We start from the raw sequence: 22,404 nt of genomic DNA, 5'->3' as shown, positions 1-22,404 counted from the left end.
TTCCTTAACAGCTCTGAGTTCTGGTCAGAAAGATGGGACACCCTCCTTTGTCTCTCCTCCTGGCACATACACTCAAAACAGGAGGCACATGGACATTATGGCTGCCTTTGTGTATGGGAAACAAAAGTAATTTGGTTCAAAATAATTTGGGGGGGGGGGGAAACAATCATCCAATCAAGATTATTCTTAAGTTGGAAAAGTAAAACCAATCAGAAAAAAGTAAAATTCTTTACCTATGCCTTAAGTAAAACTGCATTTGGGCCCTGGGAAATTCTAAATACCGCCCAAAACAGAAGAGCACAAAAAACTTAAAGAATGACTTGGCGCAAACACCTAACTTTTCCAGGTCTCAGCATAGTCCTCAGGGAAATAAGAGCTCTAATGGTTTTTCCCATTTTGATACTATGATTCTGAGAAGTTTTAAATGCTTACACTGACTCTGCTTGTCCACAGTTTACAAAGCCCCATCCACCTAGGCAGGAAGGCAAGATTTTTGAGCAGGAGCTGTAGAAAACTTTTTCCTATAGGTCTTGTCTTTCCAAGCTTGAATCATGGTAAAAAACAAAAACAAAAAAACAAAAATCCCCCCAAAACAACAAAACAAAACAAAGCCAACAAAAAACTGCCATGCAGAATAGACCAAAGCAGAAATTCAAATTGCTTGGTGTTATTCTTCATGGACTATTTATAAATCGTAATTGTGGACCAACAAGTTAGCAGAGCTGGGAAAGCAGTGATTATCCTGGATTTGGGAGAATGTGGGAGGCAGGCAGATGAGAGTGCTGGGAGGGCTGGACGGGCTCTGAGGTTGGGGCTAAGTCAGGGGATGGAGCTCTTGTAAAACACACTAGTGTTACTGCTAGGACAGAAATGTTTGTATGAGGGGAAATTTGAAAGCCGATTCTGGTAGAATTTTCATTCAAACGAAGACCAGCACCATTTCAATTGTAGATCCTCCTAGCATGAGCTCGTATACTGTACACTGTCATCTAAGCCACAAAGGTTCTATGTAAATAAGTGAGGTAAGTGGATATCAAGTCCCTCCAAGCTAAGTTGGTTGCTTTCAGAAACGATGAACTCATTTAGGACACTGTTTAAAGTTTTCTAAATAAAGAAAACTTGAATGCAACTCCAGCAAGAAGAGGGTGATATCTACACAGAGATTCTCTTCTCCGGGCCGCCGAGGACTGAGAGTGGACTGGTAGCCATGGCCCTCAGGAAGGCAGACGGCCAGCTCAGGCAGACCAGCTCCATTCACACAGTCTCCTAGTGCTGCTGCGCTTCCAGCGTTTGTACACTAGGTGATCTGATAGATGAAACCCTCTCCTTTCTATGGACAGAGATTTTTATAAGTAAGGAATGTTTGGAAATCTGATTCCAGTGTGCAAAAAGGATTGCTTGTTGGCAATTCCTTGAGTCCCCATTGGGACAGAGGTCTGTGCTAGGCACTAAGAGAGGATGTGAAAGAAGGAGAGGAAGCCGTCCCAATCCCAGGGAGCTTATAGATATGGAAATGGCAATGGACTATAGAAGTCAATATTATGCCACACATCGTCCCTACTCCCAAGACAGTACTTTGATAGGGGGGCAAGGTGGTATCTGACTAGAAAACTACCACTACAGTAATTCTATCTTGGGGCATGATCATAAAGTGTTACAGCCTGATGTGAACAGAGATAGGACACCTTCAGAAAACTTCTCTTCTCCTTTCTTCTCTATTAACTTGAATGGGGAAGTAAGTAAATAACAGGTGTTAAAGCCTGAATGAGAAGAAGCATGGATTAGGACTTCTAAATAACCCAGGTCATATGAATAACCTCTTAGTCACAGTCACACTAGGAAGATACATGCAGAAGGGAAAAAAGGTCATATCAGCATGGGACTTTTTTTCTAGGAGCTTGGGCTCCCCATCATTCCTAAGCTATCAGCAGGAGAGACAGCACTCTACTGGGGGTAAAACTGAAGACCTGAGGAGCTAAGGGACTCGATCACAGTCATGAGAAGGGCAGGTGACAAGGACAAGATCCCACACCCTGTGAATCACAGCCCAGCTGCCAGTCAGGGTGCAAGAGAGGGAGTGGATGTCACAGAGGATGACGCCCAGATTTAAACAGCAGTTACACTCCGTACAGAGTGAAGTGTGCTCCCTACAGGGCAGACGCCCTCTTCACAGGGTAGAGCTCAACATTACAGGAGAAAAGGTGCGGCAACAGAAGTCAGGGCGTGAAAGCAATGGTGGGGGAAAGGGACGTGGGGGCTAAGTGGGCACAGCTGGGACAGCTGTGTAAAGCAGCAGCAGAGAAGCTCAATTCAGACCTTAAGACAGAACAGAGAGAACCTAAGAAAGACTGGGAACAAGGCACTTTATCAAATGCTTGATAACCGAATACATCCCATCAGCTCCCTCCACCTGGCAGAGAGGCCCCAGATAATAATCTCTTCATATCTACAATTTTTCTACCTTAGGCAGTAGCACCCATGTAATTTTGTAACTCTGCATGCTAGACAGATAGGGGGAAACAATGACATTAAAGCATAATAGCTGATATTTATCAGGAACTTTCTAAGTACTGTTGAAGCCCTGGGCTTAGGGCTCTATAGATTTATCTTACTATCCCCACTTTACAGATGAGAACACCGAGGCTTAGCAGGTTGAATGACTTGCTGACGGTCTGTCGCGCACGGAGCTGCAGAGTCAGCACATGAACAAGGCCGTCTGGACCGGCAACCTCAGCGCTCCAGGTCGATGCTTTATCCCACTGCGCCCCCACAGGTCAGGCGAGGCCGTCTGGAAAGCAGTGCAGAGCGGGCGATGGGGAGTCAGACGAGGCACCTGCTTCCTAACTCCTATCCACAATGACTTGATTTGTGACTAGCTCATTCTTCCTTCACTTTTCAAGTGATTTTCCTAAGTGTCATGTAGTTGCCCAGTTTGCCTGTAGATCAGGCTGCCTGAGATCCGTGACCACAGACCCAGGACCAAAGACTGAACCTGAGATGACCCCAGGTCCTGATGAACTTTGTATCACGGGCTTTATACTGATTATGTGACTAAAAAGGGGGACAGATTGGCCATCTTTTTTTATAATTCAGGAGCTTGGAAAGAAGCCAGTTCTCTAGAAAACCTAAACCACGGATCCATTTTTAATCCATTCTGAACTCAAGAAGAAAGACATGAGAGCAAATCACCAGGAATTGAAAAACAGATCTTGGAAAGAAGTGTTAGATGACTGCCCCGACCGTTCCTGAGGTGTTTCTGCAAGTCTCAACCCCAAAGCACGTGTTTTACCCAATCATTTTCACTTCCCACTAAGCCTCCTGAAGACGGAGTTCAGGGACAGCACTGAGTCTGTAACAAGCCTTGCCAAAAAACACAGGAAACAAAAGGCATATTTCCCCAGCCACAGCCACTTTCTGAAGCACAGCGCCCATCAGCAGAAAGCATGACAGGGGAGCTTGGTACCGCTGTGCTTGTGTGCAGGTGGCAGTGATACGTCTGGCAAGTAATTTCATTTGCTGCCTACAGAAGAGCTGTTAGCAGAGCGGGGAGCTGTTCAACTGTGACAGGCTGATGGCAGGAACAGTCCAGGAGGCGGCCCTACAGACACCAACGCCGCAGCGGGAGCACCATGTCCCTCAGGGGAGTGCCTGGCAGAGAGGCAGAGCGGAGACGGCTCTAAAGCCTCTTCCAGACGTCACATTCTGAGTCTGGCAGGATGTTCAGGATTTTATCTTCCTTCCCTTTAAATGGAATAAAAGAGAAGACTAATAGCAAAGGTTTCACCGTGGAAGCTTCTGAGCTTCCAGATGCCTTTAGGTGACAACATTAAGAGCTGTAAATGGAATCTGGGTTGGGAACAATGATTAGCAAAATTCTAATGAGGCAGATAAGAGTATATCATCTACCACGTAGAAGAGGATGGAGATAACAATTTGTAAGTAACCCAGAGAAGAAAACAGGCATGAATTTTAATGTCTGCCCCCATTCCTACTCTCAAAGGACTAAAAACTTCCCAGAGCACAACTCCCGTTGGGATAATGGCCGAGTCAAGGCTGGGAGGCTGAGGACCAGAACACAAACATAGCGGCTACCTACCATGCACCAAATGTTTTGTTTTCAACAGATCCTTTCCCTGACAGCTCAAGGCAAGAACTGCAGCCTCCTTCCACTTCGTATAGCAAACAGAGAGATTCTGTACGGTTATTCCAGAACCCTGGGCTATTCTTATCAAAAAACGATGGGCAGACTCCCTTTCAACTGCCCTTCCTGAGCCATCTCAGAACTGAAAGAGCCTCCAATTATCTCATCTCTGTGTTATTAAAGTGCGATATGATAGTACAGTACAATGTGTTAATATAATACAGTACAATTCTATTATAAAACAGCTTCCTAGTAATAGACTTTGCTATTATTCTGAAGGTCAACCCATGTCCCTGCACACAAAACGTCTGTGAGTCATCTTTTTCATTATAACAAATGATCTCTAAAAGCAGTTATCTTAAAATATCCCTCTATGTTATAGTATTCACTGCTCAAATCCTACAATACCCCCCCCCCCATGTCTTAGGGAGGAAAGTCCAAGGGTGCTTGGCCCAGATTAGACAATAAAAGTGTGTTGAATGAAAAGACTGAGTCTTGGCATTTGAGGCTGTAATCTGCACCCTATGTATCTTTTCAGCTTCATATTCGATAAATCCACAAATAAATTTTTCAGACCGCCCTACCCTTTCCTGCAGTCTCCCGATTCCACAGCAATCCTCCAGTTACACTCCCTGAGGGCGGCACCCTTCCCCTGAGAGGCAGCCAGCTCAGACTCCTTATTCAACATTCGATGCCAATCCCATTCTTACAGAAGTTTCATGCTGTATTAGTCATTTGCCATTTCTAATCTATGACTTTGAGTTATTATTTTTTAAATACATTTTCATCTTATCTATTTATTTAGTTGTTATTACTCAAAAAAGCTTCTTTTTTTAAAAAAAATTTAGATTTCTGGGCCCTGGTTGGTTGGCTTAGTGGTACAGTATGTGAAAGTCCCTGGATCAATTCCTGGTCAGGGCACACAGGAAAAGCATCCATACACTTCTCCACATCCCCCCCTTCTGCTCCCAGAGCCTGGCTCAATTGATTTGAGCGTGATGGCCCCAGATGCTGAGGATGCTTCCCTGGAGCCTCCACCTCAGGAGTTAAAAATAGCTCGGTTGTGAGCATCAGCTTAAGATAGGCAAAGCATTGGCCCCCGACGGGGCTTGCTGGGTGGGTCCTGGTCGAGATACATGCAGAAATCTATCTCCTTTCCTCTCAATTTGAAAAAGAAGAAAAAAAAATTAGATTTCTGACTCAGTGCTTACTTGTGCCTTCAACACTTCCACAAGAATTTTCTGCTCCTCAGTAAGGAAAACAACCTTGATCCTTTTGCAGACCCATTCAGTACACATGGATCCACCAGAGGCCCCATGACATGTGTTTTCATTTCAGACGACCTCATTTAGAACTCTGAGTCTCACAGCACAAACTCCGCAGAGTCGGCCTGGGCATACACCCTGTGCAGACTTCGGTGCTTTTCCAGCCTTCTTGGTATAAAGGTCAACAGTTTTATTACCGGGAGTTTGGGACAGCCTAGCTTTGTTGGAGGCTGTATTGTAGGACAGCCCCTGACAGATGGTATGTCAAATGCTGGACCATTCTAAGTGCCTGTAGACACCATCTCAGAAGGGCTGATCTTCATTTTACAGCTAGAAATGAACCCTTTAAGACAGGCACTACAGCCTGACCTGTGGTGGTGCAGTGGATAAAGCATCGACCTGGAACGCTGAGGTCACCGGTTCAAAACCCTGGGCTTGCCTGGTCAAGGCACATATGGGAGTTGATGCTTCCTGCTCCTCCCTCCCCCTTCTCTCTCTCTCTCTCTCTCTCTCTCTCTCTCTCTCTCTCTCTATCTCTATCTCCCTCATTCTCTCTCCTCTCTAAAAATTAATAAAAGAAAAATTAAAAAAAATTAAAGCAAAGAATTAAGACAGGCACTACTTGCAGTTCTGTAAATGCTTCTCACATTTTAATATGCTTACAAACCAGAATCTCTTGTCTGAATGCAGTTTCTGATTTAGCAGGTCTGGTAGGGCCCAAGAAGCTGCATTTCTAACAAATGGACCACATGTTGAGTAATGCAGCTTTGGACTTTACAAAGTCCTCCGAACTCTGCACAACAGACCAGATTCTTCTCTATTCCTTATGCTGCGTCAAAGCCTCATAGAGAGGCAACCTCCCCTGGTTCATGCACAGGGAAGCCAGGAAAAAAGTCTCCGTCTTTGGACCCCTGCTGTCTCAGGCAGTGCCTTTCCTTGGGGATGAGCTGGAATCTTCTAGTGTTTCATTGTCTCCTAGGTCTCAAGAAGAGGGCACGGCCTGTGTGGACGCTGGGTGCATATCTGCTCCTAAGGACAGTATCAGAAGCTGTCTCGTCTGCACTGCCCTCGTGTTCACTATGTGTTTTGTCTCCTTTGCTTCTGAACCAGCACACAAGCCTTCCCTTCTGCTGGCCTCTTCCCCATAAGTCTCAAAGAATTGGATTCTTTCTTTAGGACTCTGATTTCAAACCTTTCAGAAGGCATGAAGATATGAACCTGCCTGGTTTTAGCCATCCTGTAGGAAAATACATTGACTGACAGTCTTTCTAGTTTCCCCACATAGGTGGTTTTCAGGAAAATATTTAAAACTCTTTTAGGGTACAGTTGGATAAGAATGCTGCAGATAATACGCATCTATAAAAAGTGTGAAAGTGACTAGTAAATCTAAAAATACTCTGTAAATAAGAAATATTTATACTATGATATATATATTTTTTTCATGTGTTTCCACTGCTTTTGACAATGCAGTGTTATCTTTTTTAGCTTTCTTGGTGGGGACTGTTTTTTTTTTTGAGATGTAAATATCTCAAGCGATTTAGAGCTACTGAGGAGCCCTAATATTTTGGAGGGGGTCGGTCATGAGATACAGTGTTGTTAAATCAAGTCTACCCAAGATGTCACAGGCAGGGAGGGGCAGAGGCAGGAGGAGAGCCCAGGTCTCCTGCCCAGAGTAGCTTCCTTCCCTCTCAACCACTCTGCCTCTCTTCATCCGCAAAGGAGCAGCAGAGGGAGGCACAGCAAGAGGTGTGCACACAGCGGTATTAGGCCATTGCTAGAGAATTTTATATATGGCAAGGATGTTGGAACTCTGTAGTCTATCCTCTTAGTCTATGGTCTAGATCAGGTGTCCCCAAACTACGGCCCATGGGCTGCATGCGGCCCCCCGCTGCACTTCTGGAAGGGGCACCTCTTTCATTGGTGGTCAGTGAGAAGAGCACTGTATGTGGCAGCCCTCCAACGGTCTGAGGGACAGTGAACTGGCCCCCTGTGTAAAAAGTTTGGGACCCCTGGTAGATGAAGAAAGTGAAGCCCAGAGAAATCAAGCCAACACTCATTGGTGGCCCCACAGCTTGCTAGGAGAGAGTCAGTTGCCTCGCAGTCTAGTGCTGCTTCTCCTATATGAAACCACACTTTTACACAGCGTAGTTCTGTAGACAGGAAATAAGAAGTGCCAACTGCTTCTTTGTGTATTTAATGCACTGCCCTGATTGTGGTGTATTCATGGCCATTGAAAAGTGCCACCGAGCTTGGGTTTCACAGCATGTTTGAATTTCAAAATTAATTGTATTTCATTCAAGGGAACAGCTAAGTCAAACTTTTTGTATTTCAGTGGTTCTCATCAAAGCATCAAGTTCAATTATACAAATAGGCAGACTGATAATTCAAATCTGAATAAAAAGTAATTCTTTGATTCATTGACTTTTCTATTCTGCCACGGACGTTAGTCTGCATGCAATTGGCATTTCCTCTGTAATACTAGGAAACCTGGGGAAATTTAAACTGCCAAGGTAGAGACCAGGAAATTAGAGGAAAGGTTCTTAATCAGTCTAGCTGAAGTTCAGAACTTATATTTATATTCTACATACCAACTATCCTGATTTCTTCAATAATGATAGTGTAAATGCTAGTTTTTACCACCAGGGTTTCAAATATGCAAAGGACAGTGCACCCTAAATAAAGAGGCTGACAAGCTCACCCAGCTCTCCCTGGGTTTTCCTGCAACTCAAGGATTTGGAGTGAAGGGACAGGTGGTCGATTTACCATTCTCAGTCTCATAATCCGCGAAGGCGAGTTCTGAGCCTTTGTTGGTGATCAGCAGCTCCCCATTCAGTGTGAAGATCATCGAAGCATCATCTAGGTTAATCATACATCCAACCACATCTCCCGGCTGCCAGGTACGTCCAAAATACCCACTCCCTTGATGCCAACGCTGACCCTACAAAACAAGACTCTACAGCTTAGAGAAATGGAGATCCTTGAAGCAGCCTCATCCAGCTAGAGAAATGACCAACGGAGCAATTTCTTCTAATTGGTAGTGGTACCTGGTTTCTACAAGGCACCAAGGACAAGTCACAGGGAGGAGTGATCTATCTTACTGATGAATCAAACTGAGATATATAAATCTCACCAGAAAAAGTGGCCCAAGTCTCCCAATACCTACTCAGCTATGACAATAAGCAGGACTCCCTCTAGGGCAAAGTGCTAAGACTTCCCTAGATACAGGCCAGATATGTTCTGTGAAATTCCTCTGGAATAGAAGCAATGGGCTCAGGGACAAGGGCAGATATGCAGGTGATTACAGAAAGAACTTGTGTATACAGTCCTCCCCTTCACCAGAGCAAAGAAGCAAAGTGATAAACATTATTAGGTAATAATCAGTCAGTGGTTTAAATTAGCTGGTGGTGGCCACTCATTTTGAAGCCAGAGACCCAGACACTCACTACTTCTAACTTCTGGGGAAATGTTTGGAGAAATAAAAAACCTTGGACTGAGGATGTGTAGACACTGTCCAAACTTACCCTGCTGCCTTCAAACACAAAGGCTTGGTCATCAGCCCCCAGCTCAACATCAGGCCGACAGCCTGGCCTGGCCCAGCCAACACGCATGTCTCCTCCGGTCACCACCTCAAACTCAAAATACCACTTGCCAGATCTCACTGCGTAGGACCGCTCTACCCGGAAAAACCGGATCTTGTCTATGCTGACCTTCTCCACAGCTGGGTCAGCTATCATGAGAAGGACAGGGAGTTGAGGGTACAGAAGGGAAAGAGAGAACACAGAACTTTATTAATTAGGTAGTGTGCCCTAAAAGAATGTGAAAATAACAAAGACTGATGGTAGCCCTCCCACTAGTTAATATAACATTCTGTTCATAATATAATCATCATTTTCATATCATAATAACAATACAAGCTACCATTCACAGAGCATTTACTTTGTAGTTGATCCTTTAGAGATTATATCTCAGTTTTTCCTAACAATAATCCGATGAGGTCACTTTAAGAGGAAGAACTGAGGCTCAGAGAGGTTAATAAATCACTTGTCCAAGATCACAAAGCCAATATATCAAGGCAAGCAAGAACTCGAACACAGGTTTGTCTTACTCCAAATACATCCCCTCAAACACCTGTAAAACTGCCCCAGTGGTCGGACACATCCTGGGGTATGGGATGACAATGACATGGTCATAAATTATAAGCTAGTGATTTTAATCAGTGTTACAATTTCATTTAGGGATAAAATTACCTGGTCCAAAAAACAATTTAGTTTAACAAAGAAACAGTAAGCTGATATTCACATGTTTGGAAAATAAAAGAAATGAAGGTTCTGTGACCAAATAGCCTGAAAGGCTCAACTACCCTGGAGCATAACTATTCCTTGTAGACCCGAGTCATAGACATACTCATCAGAGACTCTCTCAATGGGACAATGTTTTAGTATCAAACATGGTTCTCCCCACCTATCTCGCCTCTTCTTAAATTCACAATTTAATTTAATAATACAAGTTAGACCTACTCATTGTTAACCTGTCCCCAGAAGAGGACATGTTTAGTGAACTGGAGCCAGAATAAACATCTCCACACATTACCGAGTTCTTGGTCTGATGGCTCGACGTTATAGCCATAACCAATGAATGTCCGAACAGCTTCACGAAGGCTGTCCCTGTTTGACTTCTTGGTCCTCTCATCCAGTAAGGCATATGGCACCAGACGGGGATTTCTTTTGTTCTTCAAGTCCTATGCAAGGCCAGAGAAAAGAAGTTTGAAGAAAATAGCTTGTCCTACTCACATATTCCCAGCAGTAGTCTTGGCTTCCTCCTATGAGTCTTCCCCTAGTGCCGTGGTATTAGCAATGTACATATTTACTACTTCTCTTTAGGATTAATGAGTATAAAAAGAAAAATTTTACTAATGTTTAAAGCTAGCATTCAAGACATACATTTTAATAATGCCAGGCTATGAGTAAAATGAAGTGTCATGGAATGGTTGAAAGCTCCATTCTCAAGGGAAGGCAGACGGGGATTTATGAACTACCCACTATGGAGTGCTTATGCCATGATTTAAACTGAGGATCATCAGAAAAGGTGGCGGAACCATAGTGTGTTCATTTAATTGCAGTAAGTGCACATTTGCATTAGAGCAGTGGTCCCCAACCTTTTTTGGGCCACAGACCGGTTTAATGTCAGAAAATATTTTCACGGACCGGCTTTTAGGGTGGGATGGATAAATGTATCACATGACTGAGACAAGCATCAAGAGTGAGTCTTAGATGTAACAGAGGGAATCTGGTCATTTTTTAAAAAATAAAACATCGTTCAGACTTAAATATAAATAAAACGGAAATAATGTAAGTTATTTATTCTTTCTCTGTGGACTGGTACCAAATGGCCCATGGACCAGTACCGGTTCATGGCCCAGGGGTTGGGGACCACTGCATTAGAGTCCTTCTCAGTTCCTTTGGGAGGAGGACTAAGATGATGACAATTCCAGTAATAAATCATTATAAATTATGATGCTGCCTAACATGCTGTTTGGACCCCACCGTCTTCTTCCTGCCACAGTTTCCTTAGTTGTGGTCCTTCTTGGTTTCTATGCATATGTAGGTTCAAAGGCTCAGAAGTGAATTAAAATGTGTGCACACAGCCACCCCGGACTTCCCTGACACTAACCCCGGTATTGAAGAAGGTGAGAAAAGCATTTCAGGAAGAGAGGTGTGCCAGATGGTTATGGGCTGAGCCTGGCCCTAAACCTTATCTAATTCCTTACTGTGCCCTGGCTCTTAGGCTGCCTCCTGCTCAAACTAAGAATCTTGGCTGCTCAGCAATCTTGGCCTGATGAACTGATTTAAGGGGGCACAGGCTTCTTGGAAGGCTGGTTTGCCCCTCTCCTCCTTTTCACTCACTGTGGTAAATATGTGAGACCACCCCAGAAACACTGCTGAGCTGTGATATTGATTTGTGAGCCCCTTACCCCGACCTTGGAGAGTGTATGAAAGCTCAGCTTCCCACTAGGCATGCAGCAAGACAGGGAGGGGAAGAGAGCAGATGCAGCCAGTGGGCACATACACGGGGCCACACAATCACAAGTGAACCAGACTAACGAAGGAACAGTAACCTATCCATTTCTACATAATTGGAACTGTGCCTGCAGTTAATGTCAATGTGACCATTATGAATGCCGCCCAGTCCCAGGAGTCTATAAATAATGAATGAGCTGAGGCAGGAGGGCTGAGTGCAAGGACAACCCTCACCTTCCCATCCAATACCCACCAAAGAAAATGCCACACTGATGGATGATCACATCTCCTAATTTTTCCAGCAGGCCTGACCCAGAACTTATTACCTGTTGAATGCCATAGGTCCATCCTTGTTTTATTCTGTCTTTTGCCCAGACATTATGTGCATTTTCTGCAAGCTTATCCACTAAAATTTCCTGAGGAGGTAATAGCTTCACATCAGACAAATCCAAAGGGGCTGGCTTATAGCCGTTGGACATCATGTAACTACAAGTAAGCGGGAAAAAATTTATGTTTTGAGCAGATCTGTATGACTCTTCCATTCCAGATTTTATACCAATAGCACGTGGTAAGACAACTATGAAAATAAGGCTGCAGCCACAGGCTATACCCTATGGCAGAATGGATAGCTTAGTTCTATTTCAAGCCAATAGATGAAGCCCCTCATTTACCATCCTTTTTGCCAACGTGTGTCACGGATTCAAAGGAGACTGTCAGAGGGAGTGGATGGTCAGTGCTAGTCCATTCTTATTTCTAAGAAAACACTTATGTGTCTTATAAATAATGGGCACGTTCATCCTATTTTAAGACACAAAAGGTTCCAATGATACTGTCAAGGACAGGACCTTGAGCCAAATGGTTTCTTATAAATCAGCAGAGAATGATCACTCAGCCTTAGAAATTTAAACCTTTATACTTTGGGAATTAAAAATATATCACAGCACTAGGGAATTTATGAGCTTAAAGTGACCTTAGTGGTTAGAGGTTCAGTCCAGGAGTCACAGCTGCAAGTGTCTTTACTTTGAACAGAATGTGAAGATAGGAAAAAGCTCAGCATATGTCAACGGAGAGGACAAGATGCACTGTGAAGTGACTCTCAGAAGAGCAGCTGGTCACGGCCATGTGGCAATGTGAGTCTAGAGGCACCTATGGCGTCAGGCCACTGAAGGCCCAGACCAGGGCCAGACATAAATGTGGTAACTTGTAGACCAAGGCTCATGTTACCCAGGAGCCTCTGAGCAGCACGAGATTCAGGACCTGTTGTAGGCAGGAGACACCGCCTCTCGTTCACCTTCTCGGGGTGCCTGATCTCGGGCAGAGTCAACATGTCTCGATTGTTGAGCACAGACCCCAGCAGCCTTGGCCAGCAGGCTGCCCCTCCAGCTGCTGCCTCCCAGATGTGCTGCTCTCAGCCTCTGAGAGTGGAGCTTGGGAGTTTAACAGGCATGACGGGGGAAAGAAGCATTTGATTAATGCTGGCACTGCCTTGGCTCATAATTACTTATGACACCTGTGTGAATGCGTGAGTATCCAAGTCTGGCACGTGAGGGAGAGTGTGCCGGCCAGCCAGTGGATGCGCCAGTGAGCACATATCTGAATGTTTGAGCACATGGGACTCTGAATTTGCGGGTGAGAGAAAGAGTAGCATTTATGCAGATTAAGGGGCCAAATTAAATCTTGGCAGACACACCCATTTCCACAAAAGATTTATAAGGCTGGCCCAATGCCAGAGGAGTGGATCTTTGCTGTGGCTACCAACCACTTTCAGGCTCCTGTGCCAACTGCTATTTTTACAGACCAAAGACAGCATAGTCATCCGACAGCGCCACATCCCGGGGCTCACAGCTAACAACAGTAGTATAGGTCCAGGCAGAGGAGCAGAAACAGGGGAAGGCTGGAAGCACTCATACTTCAGCAGGCTTCTGCCAGGGGTTTCAGTGCATCCCAGGGGGCTGGAGGGTCATCCTGGGCCCGTGCTAGCAACTACCTGGGGCTACCATCAGCCTTTGTGCATGGGCCTCCCGTCCTCCCAGTTTAAAAAATCAGACTGAAGCATTAAAGTCTTGAACCATTAAAAAAATCACCTACTTTTTGGACAGTTTGACCTTCTTGAGATCCTCTTCAGCAGCTGGATTAATATGAGCAATGTGGCACCCCAGGGCCAGGAGGGTCCTGTGGTGTAACAAAGGGAAAAGACTAGAGTCCATGGCAAGATAAGGAACAGCCAGAACCCCATCCCGCATCTGAGTTGATAAAAGCAGACAACTGTCATTCATTTAGACCAAGGGGTTACCCAAGTGTTTCTGTAAAGGGGTAGATAGTAAACATTTAGGTTTTTGTGGACCATATGTCTCTGTTACAACTACTCACATCTGCCATTAGAGAGAATGAATGCAGCCATAGTTCATACACCAATGAGCTTGGCTTTATTACAATAAAATTTTATTGATAAAAATAGGTGGCTCATCAGATTAGCCCAAGGACCACAGTTTGCCAACTCCAGATTTAGATAATAGCAAGCATAAGAATATAAAAAAGTTGGTTCACAGCCCCACTTTGAGACATTTTTGAGTTTACCAATTTGCACTAGAATTCTATCCTGCTTCTCTGATTCCAAGGAACAGATAGAATCTTAATAGCAATTCCATAAGTCAGCAGTATTTACTGGGTGCTCCCTGGACAGTACCTTGAGCTGCACTAGACACTAAGGGTACCAAAGCCACACCCTCAAGAAGCCTCAGGGTGATTTGAAGGCATTACATATGTGAGCCTTGGGCCAAGGCTCCGTGACCGAGCAGTGTGATGCCAACAAAACCACAGTGTTAACATGTTCTGCCCTGACAACTGGGGAACAGAAATACGACACAGAGAGAGAACAGGAAACACACACAAAAGAAATTTGAAACAGAAGCTACCAACCTGGGTTAAAAAATTTAAAGTCTGAATTAGGTTTTTAATCATGAGTGGGATCACAGAGATGCTAAAAGTTGTTTCTAAATTGAATTTTAGTGAATCAAACCATGTTTTCCCATTGGTTTTTAGAAATGCCTTATTGTTTCTTCTTGATTTAACCTGAACTACAAGAAGCAGCTGGTCTCTTTTTCTTTTTTTCTGCCTACATTTTCCCTCTCTCTGGCAAATAGCAAATGGCCTCTGAAGAAATCTATATGTTAAATAACAATGGTGGATGTGTTATCCACTAGGCTGAACCCTTCCTTGGCATGAATAATCTCCCTCTGATTTATCAGAGTGCATCATGTTTTCCAGGCACAAGACAGATCTTTGAATTTTTGTTATAAGGCATGAAAACATCCACTCACTGTTTAGTCCAAATTCAATTTAATTAAACACTCACTTTAACGTTTCAGTTGACATTTGTAGGTTATAATTCTTCTCTGTTTCGGGCAGCTTTGAAAATTCCACAAGGCAGGGGTGTTGTCTTTTATTGTCATCCCGTATCTAGATGACAACATAAAGAATATAATTGAATTTTGATAGCAGGCACTGTCTTGGAAAACAGAAAAGGACACAGTGTGAAACATGGCCGAGGCAACCTATATCAGGCAAGACGAAGACAGCTATTTGCTGATAGGCAAACAGACGATCTCGCTGGTAAATGATACAGTTTCTGAGCTACCATGGCTGTGTTCTGTGGGTTAGTTTCTAGTCTGGTGTCTTCATTCAGAACATACGTTTCCAGAGAGGCAACTTTACACACGTAGCCATGCTCCTGCCTGGCCAAATTCATGGAACCATATACTGCTACTGCTATCCAATAGGAATACCAAGTCAGCCACAGAAGGGAATCACACTCATAATTTCAGATTTTCTAGTAGCCATATTAGAAAAGCAAAAAGAAACAGGTAAAATAAATCTGAATAATGTATTTTATTTAGAGTAATATATTTTATTAACCCAGCATACCCAACATATTATCATTTTAATAATTAGTATAAGAAATTATTACATATTTTATATTATTTTTCACAGTAAGGCTTCAAAATTTGGTGTGTATTGATTCTTACAGCAACAACTCAATTCAGAATAGTCACAGTTCAAGTTCTCAGTGGGAGACTACTTCAGGGTAGCTCAATCTACATGGACGTATTAGATAGATAGAGCACAGGAACCTTTGCAGGAACTAAGCTGGACCGCACGTATTTTGAGTGTCAGAACTCACCTTTCCCTCAGCCCTCAGACATGACCTTATACAAATCACAGAACAAAGTCAACTTGCAGCCTCTCTGAAAAATGTTCTCTAGTGAAAGAGCTTCCTTAATCTCCCCCAAGTGCCCATTCATCTTAGTGATACATCCGAAAACATATTAAACAAATTCTGATTCAAGACAATGAATCAGCCTCTTTTCACCACCCATGCAGAGAACAGCTTTTCTGAAAGGAAAGGGAGCTGGGAGGGTTCTAGAAGGGGTGCTGAGGGTCGACCACACTCCATATTCCCTGAGTAAAGGAAACCAGCATTTGGGAGGAAAAAGGGAAGTAGGTTCTGCGGGTGCAGAGCTGGTGTCCTCAGCCCTCCTGACAGCACCACGCAGAGGGCCGAGCAAGCCCACTGCCGAACACGGCAGGAGCTATGCAGGTGGCAGTCAGGAGCGAGTCTGGCTCAGGGGCTTCCCTACCTCACTCAAGTCTCTGAAGAACCCTTCCAGGTAACCAGGCCATCTAACCTTCTACCTCGGCCTGGCCACTGGAACCCGTACCTTGCCGAAAGTCCAGCCAAGCTCTATTTTGTTCATTCCCCAAAGCTCGTGGATATTCTCAGCCAGTCTGTCCCGGATCTTCTCTAGGTGAGGTGGCAAAACCACCTACAAGGAAAGGAACAAATGTGAAGTCAGAACCACAAGAGTCAATTGTACTAATATCTATCATAAAACCTATATGATCAGGTGCCCTCGTTGAATCCACGCTGTGGCCAGAGTGATGAGTCTGCATAAACAGAACCACATTAAAACACGCTTCTCCTGGCTGTCTCCAGGCGTTCCTCGGCACTCCTAAGATACAGACTAGATGTCTTAACCAAGCACGCAGTACCTTCCTTCACTTCTCTCATATGCTCTTCCCAAACACGTTCTTCCCAAACTTCTTGAAACCCTTCCAAAGGTCACTCTGTTCTCCAGTTCTGTGCCCTTGCACATGTGGCCTTTAGCTTATTAAGACTCCCCACAATACACATATGTACACACACACACACACACACACAGGCAACCTGCTTTTTTTTTTACTAGGCTCCACCCCTGGCCTTGCCCTCAAGACTCAGTTTTAGCAAGAATCATGCTAAATCAGTTCAATGAGAATCTGCTACCCTTAATATCTGGTCACCCTCCACAACTGATTAAATTTCTTCATTGCCACCAGCTCCCCGGTGATAGCAGGTCACTCTGGCCTCAGCTAAAATCCTTTCTTCAGCTAGAATCCTGTTCGGTCAGTTTAGCAAGAATCCATCCCAATGCCTGATGATTCTTCTTAGTAACTGTCCATTTCTGACCACCCCACCTGCTCCTTTGTTATAAACCCCCACCTGTTCTTGCATTCAGAATTGAGCCCAGGAGCTCCCATGGAACAGTCCGTTAGTGCGCAGTCCTTATACAGAATTGAGCCCAGGAGCTCCCGTGGAGCAGTCCGTTAGTGCGCAGTCCTTATACAGAATTGAGCCCAGGAGCTCCCGTGGAGCAGTCCGTTAGTGCGCAGTCCTTATACAGAATTGAGCCCAGGAGCTCCCGTGGAGCAGTCCGTTAGTGCGCAGTCCTTATACAGAATTGAGCCCAGGAGCTCCCATGGAACAGTCCGTTAGTGTGCAGTCCTTATACAGAATTGAGCCCAGCTCTGAACTGGAGTTCCTTTCCCCTCACTGCTATAGATCCTAAATAAAATTTGTTTTGACCAATTTCACTGCAGTCCAGGTCTAGTTTGAACACAAACACCCTCCATATTTATCCTTCTGAATTTAGCTCAGATGTCACCACCTCGGGGAAGTCCTTCCCCATTTACCTTCAGGGCAGGTTTCTCTGGAACTCGGCTCCTCTCTCCTCGCTGAAGTCACAAACTGGGGGACCAAGTAGTTTCTCTTTTTTTCCCAATTTTTTGTTAGTTTGTTACTACAATAATAAAACAAATTACTCTATTTGGATTTCGCTAGTTAACTAGGATACTCTGTTCAAACGAAGAGCTCCTTAGTTGATCACAGTCTGAAAGAAAACTTTCACCACATGGTTCAGTGAAAAAGGACAATGTGGAAAAGAGGCCTCTACAAATAACCCGGATTACCGTCTCAATGACTTCAGTTGGTAACTATGTGGGACAGAGTGACACCTGCTTGATAAGGCCTCCTGGGTGTCTAGGGGCTCTCTGCTGCTCAGAGCTGGGCTCTTTTCTCCCTGCACACAAACAGCACTGTTCAAGCACTGGGCACTGTTTGTGTGCAACCACAGGGCTCTAGTTAGTGATACTTAAACTGCAAATTGGTTAATGTGCCCTAGGGAGAATGGAGTTGACTCTATGAGTATCTGGTATTTAACTTCTCCTTTGACAACACTTTCACAGAATGGTAGCATCTTAAAAATGATAAGGTCTCATTCAAGATAATAAATTGTACCTTTCCAATGAGATTTTCCTACCATTTCATTTTCCAACCACATTTCCCTAGATCCAGGGTCCATGCAAATTCAGCTTTGGGTCCTGGCAGCATCATTCTGCTGGTTGTGGATTTCTCTCTGCTCTTTGATTTCCAAATGTTATATTCTACATGTTTGGAAATTCTTCTCACTTCTTGGACAAATGCTATTTTCCTTCCACATCAACACTTCCTCTCATTCTTCTGAATTCTTATGGAGCCCCCCCCTTTTGTTTCCAGTAAGCCTTTTCTGAGTAATACACACCATCCTGACAACTTGGTAAGGAAGGCAGCACAGAGTAGCAGGAATCGTGCTGCTGCCCATGTTCTCTCCACGCTTGAGCACTGGTAGCCTCACGTCCATGGAAAAGCTGAGTTGGTTCTTTGGCCCTCAAGTTCCTTGTCTAGAATACACAGGAACCCAATGATGGAGTCCTAGGATCACCCTGGTTCACAGACTCCTCCCCAGTTTCCCATTAACATCCTCAACTTCAACTACTCTGCAGGTGCAGTACTAGGATCTATGAAGCAGGCAGAGAAATGCTGTAGTTTCTATTCTGTTCTATGGGACTTCACAGTCACTAGCTACAGGATGTAAGAAGGAAACTCACAATCATACTCACACAGCAAACGTAACAGGGCCATGCCAATGTTATGGGACAATATGTGCATGACACCTTCAACACACCAAAAGAGCCATATCCCTACAAACTATTAACCCAAGCACCTCAGAGACAAGGCCCCTTTTCATTTACTTCTTCTAACATCTAGAATAATGATGTGAGTAGCACTGGTATACAGGAAATACTGAAAGCTGTCCATGCCCCTCATTATAACCATGTGAATGTGTCTCTCAAAATAGAGACCTTGAGCCACCTCCCAGAACCAAAGTGGATTACAACTTAATTTTAAGAACCATCATCTGGAAAAACCAACTTTGGACTAAACTAAGGGGACTCTTCAACCAAGGAACACTGAAGAAGGCACACTGAGACTGGTAGGAAAAGTGGAAATGCGGAGAGGGCTGCCCAGCTCCCCAGAGCGAATGGAAGCTGGGAGAGACTTGCTTGGCAGGAATTGAGTTTAGCAGAGAGGGGAGGGTCTTGAGCCCCAAGAACAAAGCCCCAGCCTGCAGCTCCAGAGCCTAGAAGAGGCGAATGGACAATATTTAGCTGGAAACAAGTCAAGATACTGTTTGTGAGAAAGAGACTGATTTCTCTGACCCAGGATTCTTCTTAAAGGGACCATGCAGAAAACCTCTCTCACAACCACTCACCCGGGGCTCCGGGGGATGGGGGAAGAGTGGAGAGGACTGGAGCAGCAGGAAGAGAGTGTAATCTAGGAGGCACAGGGAGAAACACTTTGAGAGACAGCCACCTTAACCCCTGGCATGAGTCACTCCCCAAATCTGAAGTGAATATTTCCCCTGGAAACAGCAATACCAGCTAAGGGAAGCAGGACACCAGCCAAACAAACTCCCACATCACTCAGAGCAGAGTCACTTAGAAGGAGGGAGCTTTTGGGACTACAGTAGTGAGTCTTAGGGTCTGAGCTGCAGCGCCTCCACCCACACAGCTGAGGGCTTGCTGGAGGGCAGGTGGCAGTGGGACATAGAAGCATGGTTCTGTCGGCAAGGGCAGAAGCCGGCTGGCCACCACTGAGGCCCAGGTGTGAGCTCAGTCTTGCCTGGCTGGGGAGGAAGGGACGTGCGAAAGTGGTCAAACCCAGCTGCGGGCCAGCTGCAATCCAGCCTGTGGGGGAAGGGCAGGAGCCCTGGAAGGGGTTTAGACCTGCCATTGAGCAAGGGCGCGGGAGCGCAACCTCGCTTGGCCACACCCGCCTGCAGAACCAAGGCTTGTGGCCTGATGCAGAAGCTGGCTCCTCCCAGGGGGGTGGAGCGAAAGCCCAGAGCAGGTGGAGTCCCACGACTGAGCCTGGGCACGCAGCCCCGCCTGCCCATGGAGCCAAGGCTTACCGCTGTCCCAGGAGCCAGCTCTTCCTGCAGGGGTGGGGTGAAAACCTGGAATCAGGCAGAGACCCACAGCTGAGCAAAGGTGCTCACCCCAGCCCTCAGGGCTGAGGCTTGCAGCACGGGCACAGTGCATAACACCACCCACGGGGGCAGAGCGAAGGCCAAGGTCACCGAGGCTGTACACCCAAGCATGTGATCACAGCCCCTCCCATGAAGGAGAGGCAGAAACCACAGCAACAGCCCCAGTGGGCTGGCACCGGCAACGCCCATACACAAATGCCCTAGGCAGCAGCAACAGATGGGGTGGTGGACCTGCAGACAGACCACACCTAGGGAACACAGAGGCCACACCCAGTGGATTCCAGTGGCCAAAACCTTCTTTTATACAGAGAAAATGAGAAGGCAGAGAAATGCAACACAAATGAATCAAGAGAAATCCCCAGAAAAGGACCTGAATGAGTCAGATATAACCAAATTACCAGATGCAGAGTTGAAATAATGATTGTTAGGATGCTCAAAGATCTTAGAACAATAGATGGTCATTATGAACACCTAAATAAAGAGATAGCAAATATAAAAATGGACATTGAAATAATAAAAAAGAATCAGTCAGAAATGACAAATACAATATCAGAAATGAAGAACACAATGGAAGTAATTAAAAGCAGGATAGATGAAGCTGAGAATCGAATCAGTGAGTTAGAGGACAAGATAAATGAAGGCATGGAAGCAGAGCAGAAAAAAGAAAAGAGACTCAAAAAGTTTGAGGAAACTCTACGAGAGCTCTGTGACAAGATGAAGAGAAATAACATCCGCATCATAGGGGTTCCTGAAGAAGAAGAGAAAGAACAAGGGATAGAGACTTTGTTCAAACATATCATAGCTGAAAACTTCCCTAAATTAAGGCAGGAAAACATCTCACAAGTTCAAGAAGCACAGAGAACTCCATTAAAGAGAAACCCAAAGAAATCTACACCAAGACACATCATAATTAAAATACCAAAGCTAAGTGATAAAGAGAAAATATTAAAAGTTGCTAGAGAAAAAAAGACTATCACCTACAAAGGAGCCCCCATAAGGATGACATCCAACTTCTCAACAGAAACACTTGAGGCCAGAAGGGAATGGCAAGAAATATTCAAAGTAATGCAGAACAAGAGCCTACAACCAAGACTACTTTATCCAGCAAGGCTATCGTTTAAAATCGAAGGAGAAATAAAATGCTTTCCAGACAAAAAGAAACTCAAGGAATTCACTACAACCAAACCAATGCTGCAAGAAATGCTAAGGGGCCTGCTGTGAACAGATCAAAGGAGAAAAAGAATATAGCAAAAAAGGAATATAGCTTTAAAGAATAAAATGGCAATAAACAACTACATATCAATAATAACCTTAAATGTAAATGGATTAAATGATCCAATCAAAAGATATAGGGTAGCTGCGTGGATAAGAAAACAGGACCAATACATATACTGTCTACAAGAGACACACTTTAAAACAAAAGATGCACATAGACTGAAGATAAAAGGATGGAAAAAAAATATCAGGTCTACTGGAAAGTTCTGTCCATTTCTATCACAACAAGTTTTGACACGTAAGCACATGTTTATTTGATGCATGTGTGCCTCTCTATTTTTATCACTTAATGTATACATACTGACATAGCAAATTAACTAAAACAAAGTTAGTTAGATTCACGTTAGTCTTATGTGTGAAGCGATAGTGTACCCATGGCTACTGATAAAGTTCATTTACGCCACTGTATTTTATATGAATTTCAACAAGGAGGAAATGCTACAGTAGCATGTAGAAATTTATTGAAAGTGTTTGGTGAAGGTACAGTTTCTGATAGGACATGCAGAAGATGGTTTGAAAAATTCAAAACAGGTGATTTCAACCTTTCTGATAAGCCACGTTCTGGGCGACCATCTTTGATCGATGACGATGTTGTTAAGATCATGTTGTAGCAAGATCCTTTTCTGACAACATTGGAGATCACAGAAAGGCTTAATTCAGCTCAGCAAACCATTTCAGACCATATTCGGAAGATAGGATTGGTGTGGAAACATTCAAGATGGGTGCCACATGAATTAAGTCAGAAGAATTTGGATGATCAAGTCATCATATGCACATCTCTGCTTGCTCGGAACAAAATCGAGCCCTTCTTGAACTGGATGATAACTGGGGATGAAAAGTGGATTACCTACAAAAACATTGTAAGGAAAAGGGCATATTGTGAACCCGGAAAACCTAGCCCTTCCGCCTCTAAACCAAATTTGACTCTGAATAAGAGAATGTTGTGTATAGTGGGACATTCGAGGACCAATACATTATGAGCTTTTAAAACCGAACGAAAAGCTCAATTCAGAGAAGTATTGTCA

At 44.4% G+C, this 22,404-nt stretch overlaps 1 protein-coding gene and 1 pseudogene across 1 annotated transcript in view; both read right to left on the bottom strand.

Moving 5' to 3' along the window:
* Positions 1-22,404, bottom strand: part of RYR3 (ryanodine receptor 3) — a 605,631-nt gene that overhangs the window by 228,654 nt on the left and 354,573 nt on the right. The window contains 7 exon segments of the mRNA XM_066388565.1: positions 8,170-8,344; positions 8,928-9,133; positions 9,997-10,144; positions 11,750-11,909; positions 13,512-13,595; positions 14,779-14,882; positions 16,142-16,246. Coding sequence (XP_066244662.1) covers positions 8,170-8,344; positions 8,928-9,133; positions 9,997-10,144; positions 11,750-11,909; positions 13,512-13,595; positions 14,779-14,882; positions 16,142-16,246 — 982 coding nt within the window.
* On the bottom strand, positions 3,677-5,686 carry LOC136375929 (large ribosomal subunit protein eL34 pseudogene; annotated as a pseudogene).

The sequence above is a fragment of the Saccopteryx leptura genome, chromosome 6, assembly GCF_036850995.1.
Source record: "Saccopteryx leptura isolate mSacLep1 chromosome 6, mSacLep1_pri_phased_curated, whole genome shotgun sequence".
NCBI classification, from domain to species: domain Eukaryota; kingdom Metazoa; phylum Chordata; class Mammalia; order Chiroptera; family Emballonuridae; genus Saccopteryx; species Saccopteryx leptura.
The sequence above is the reverse complement of the archived record's forward strand: the minus strand, read 5'-3'. Positions and strand labels throughout refer to the sequence as shown.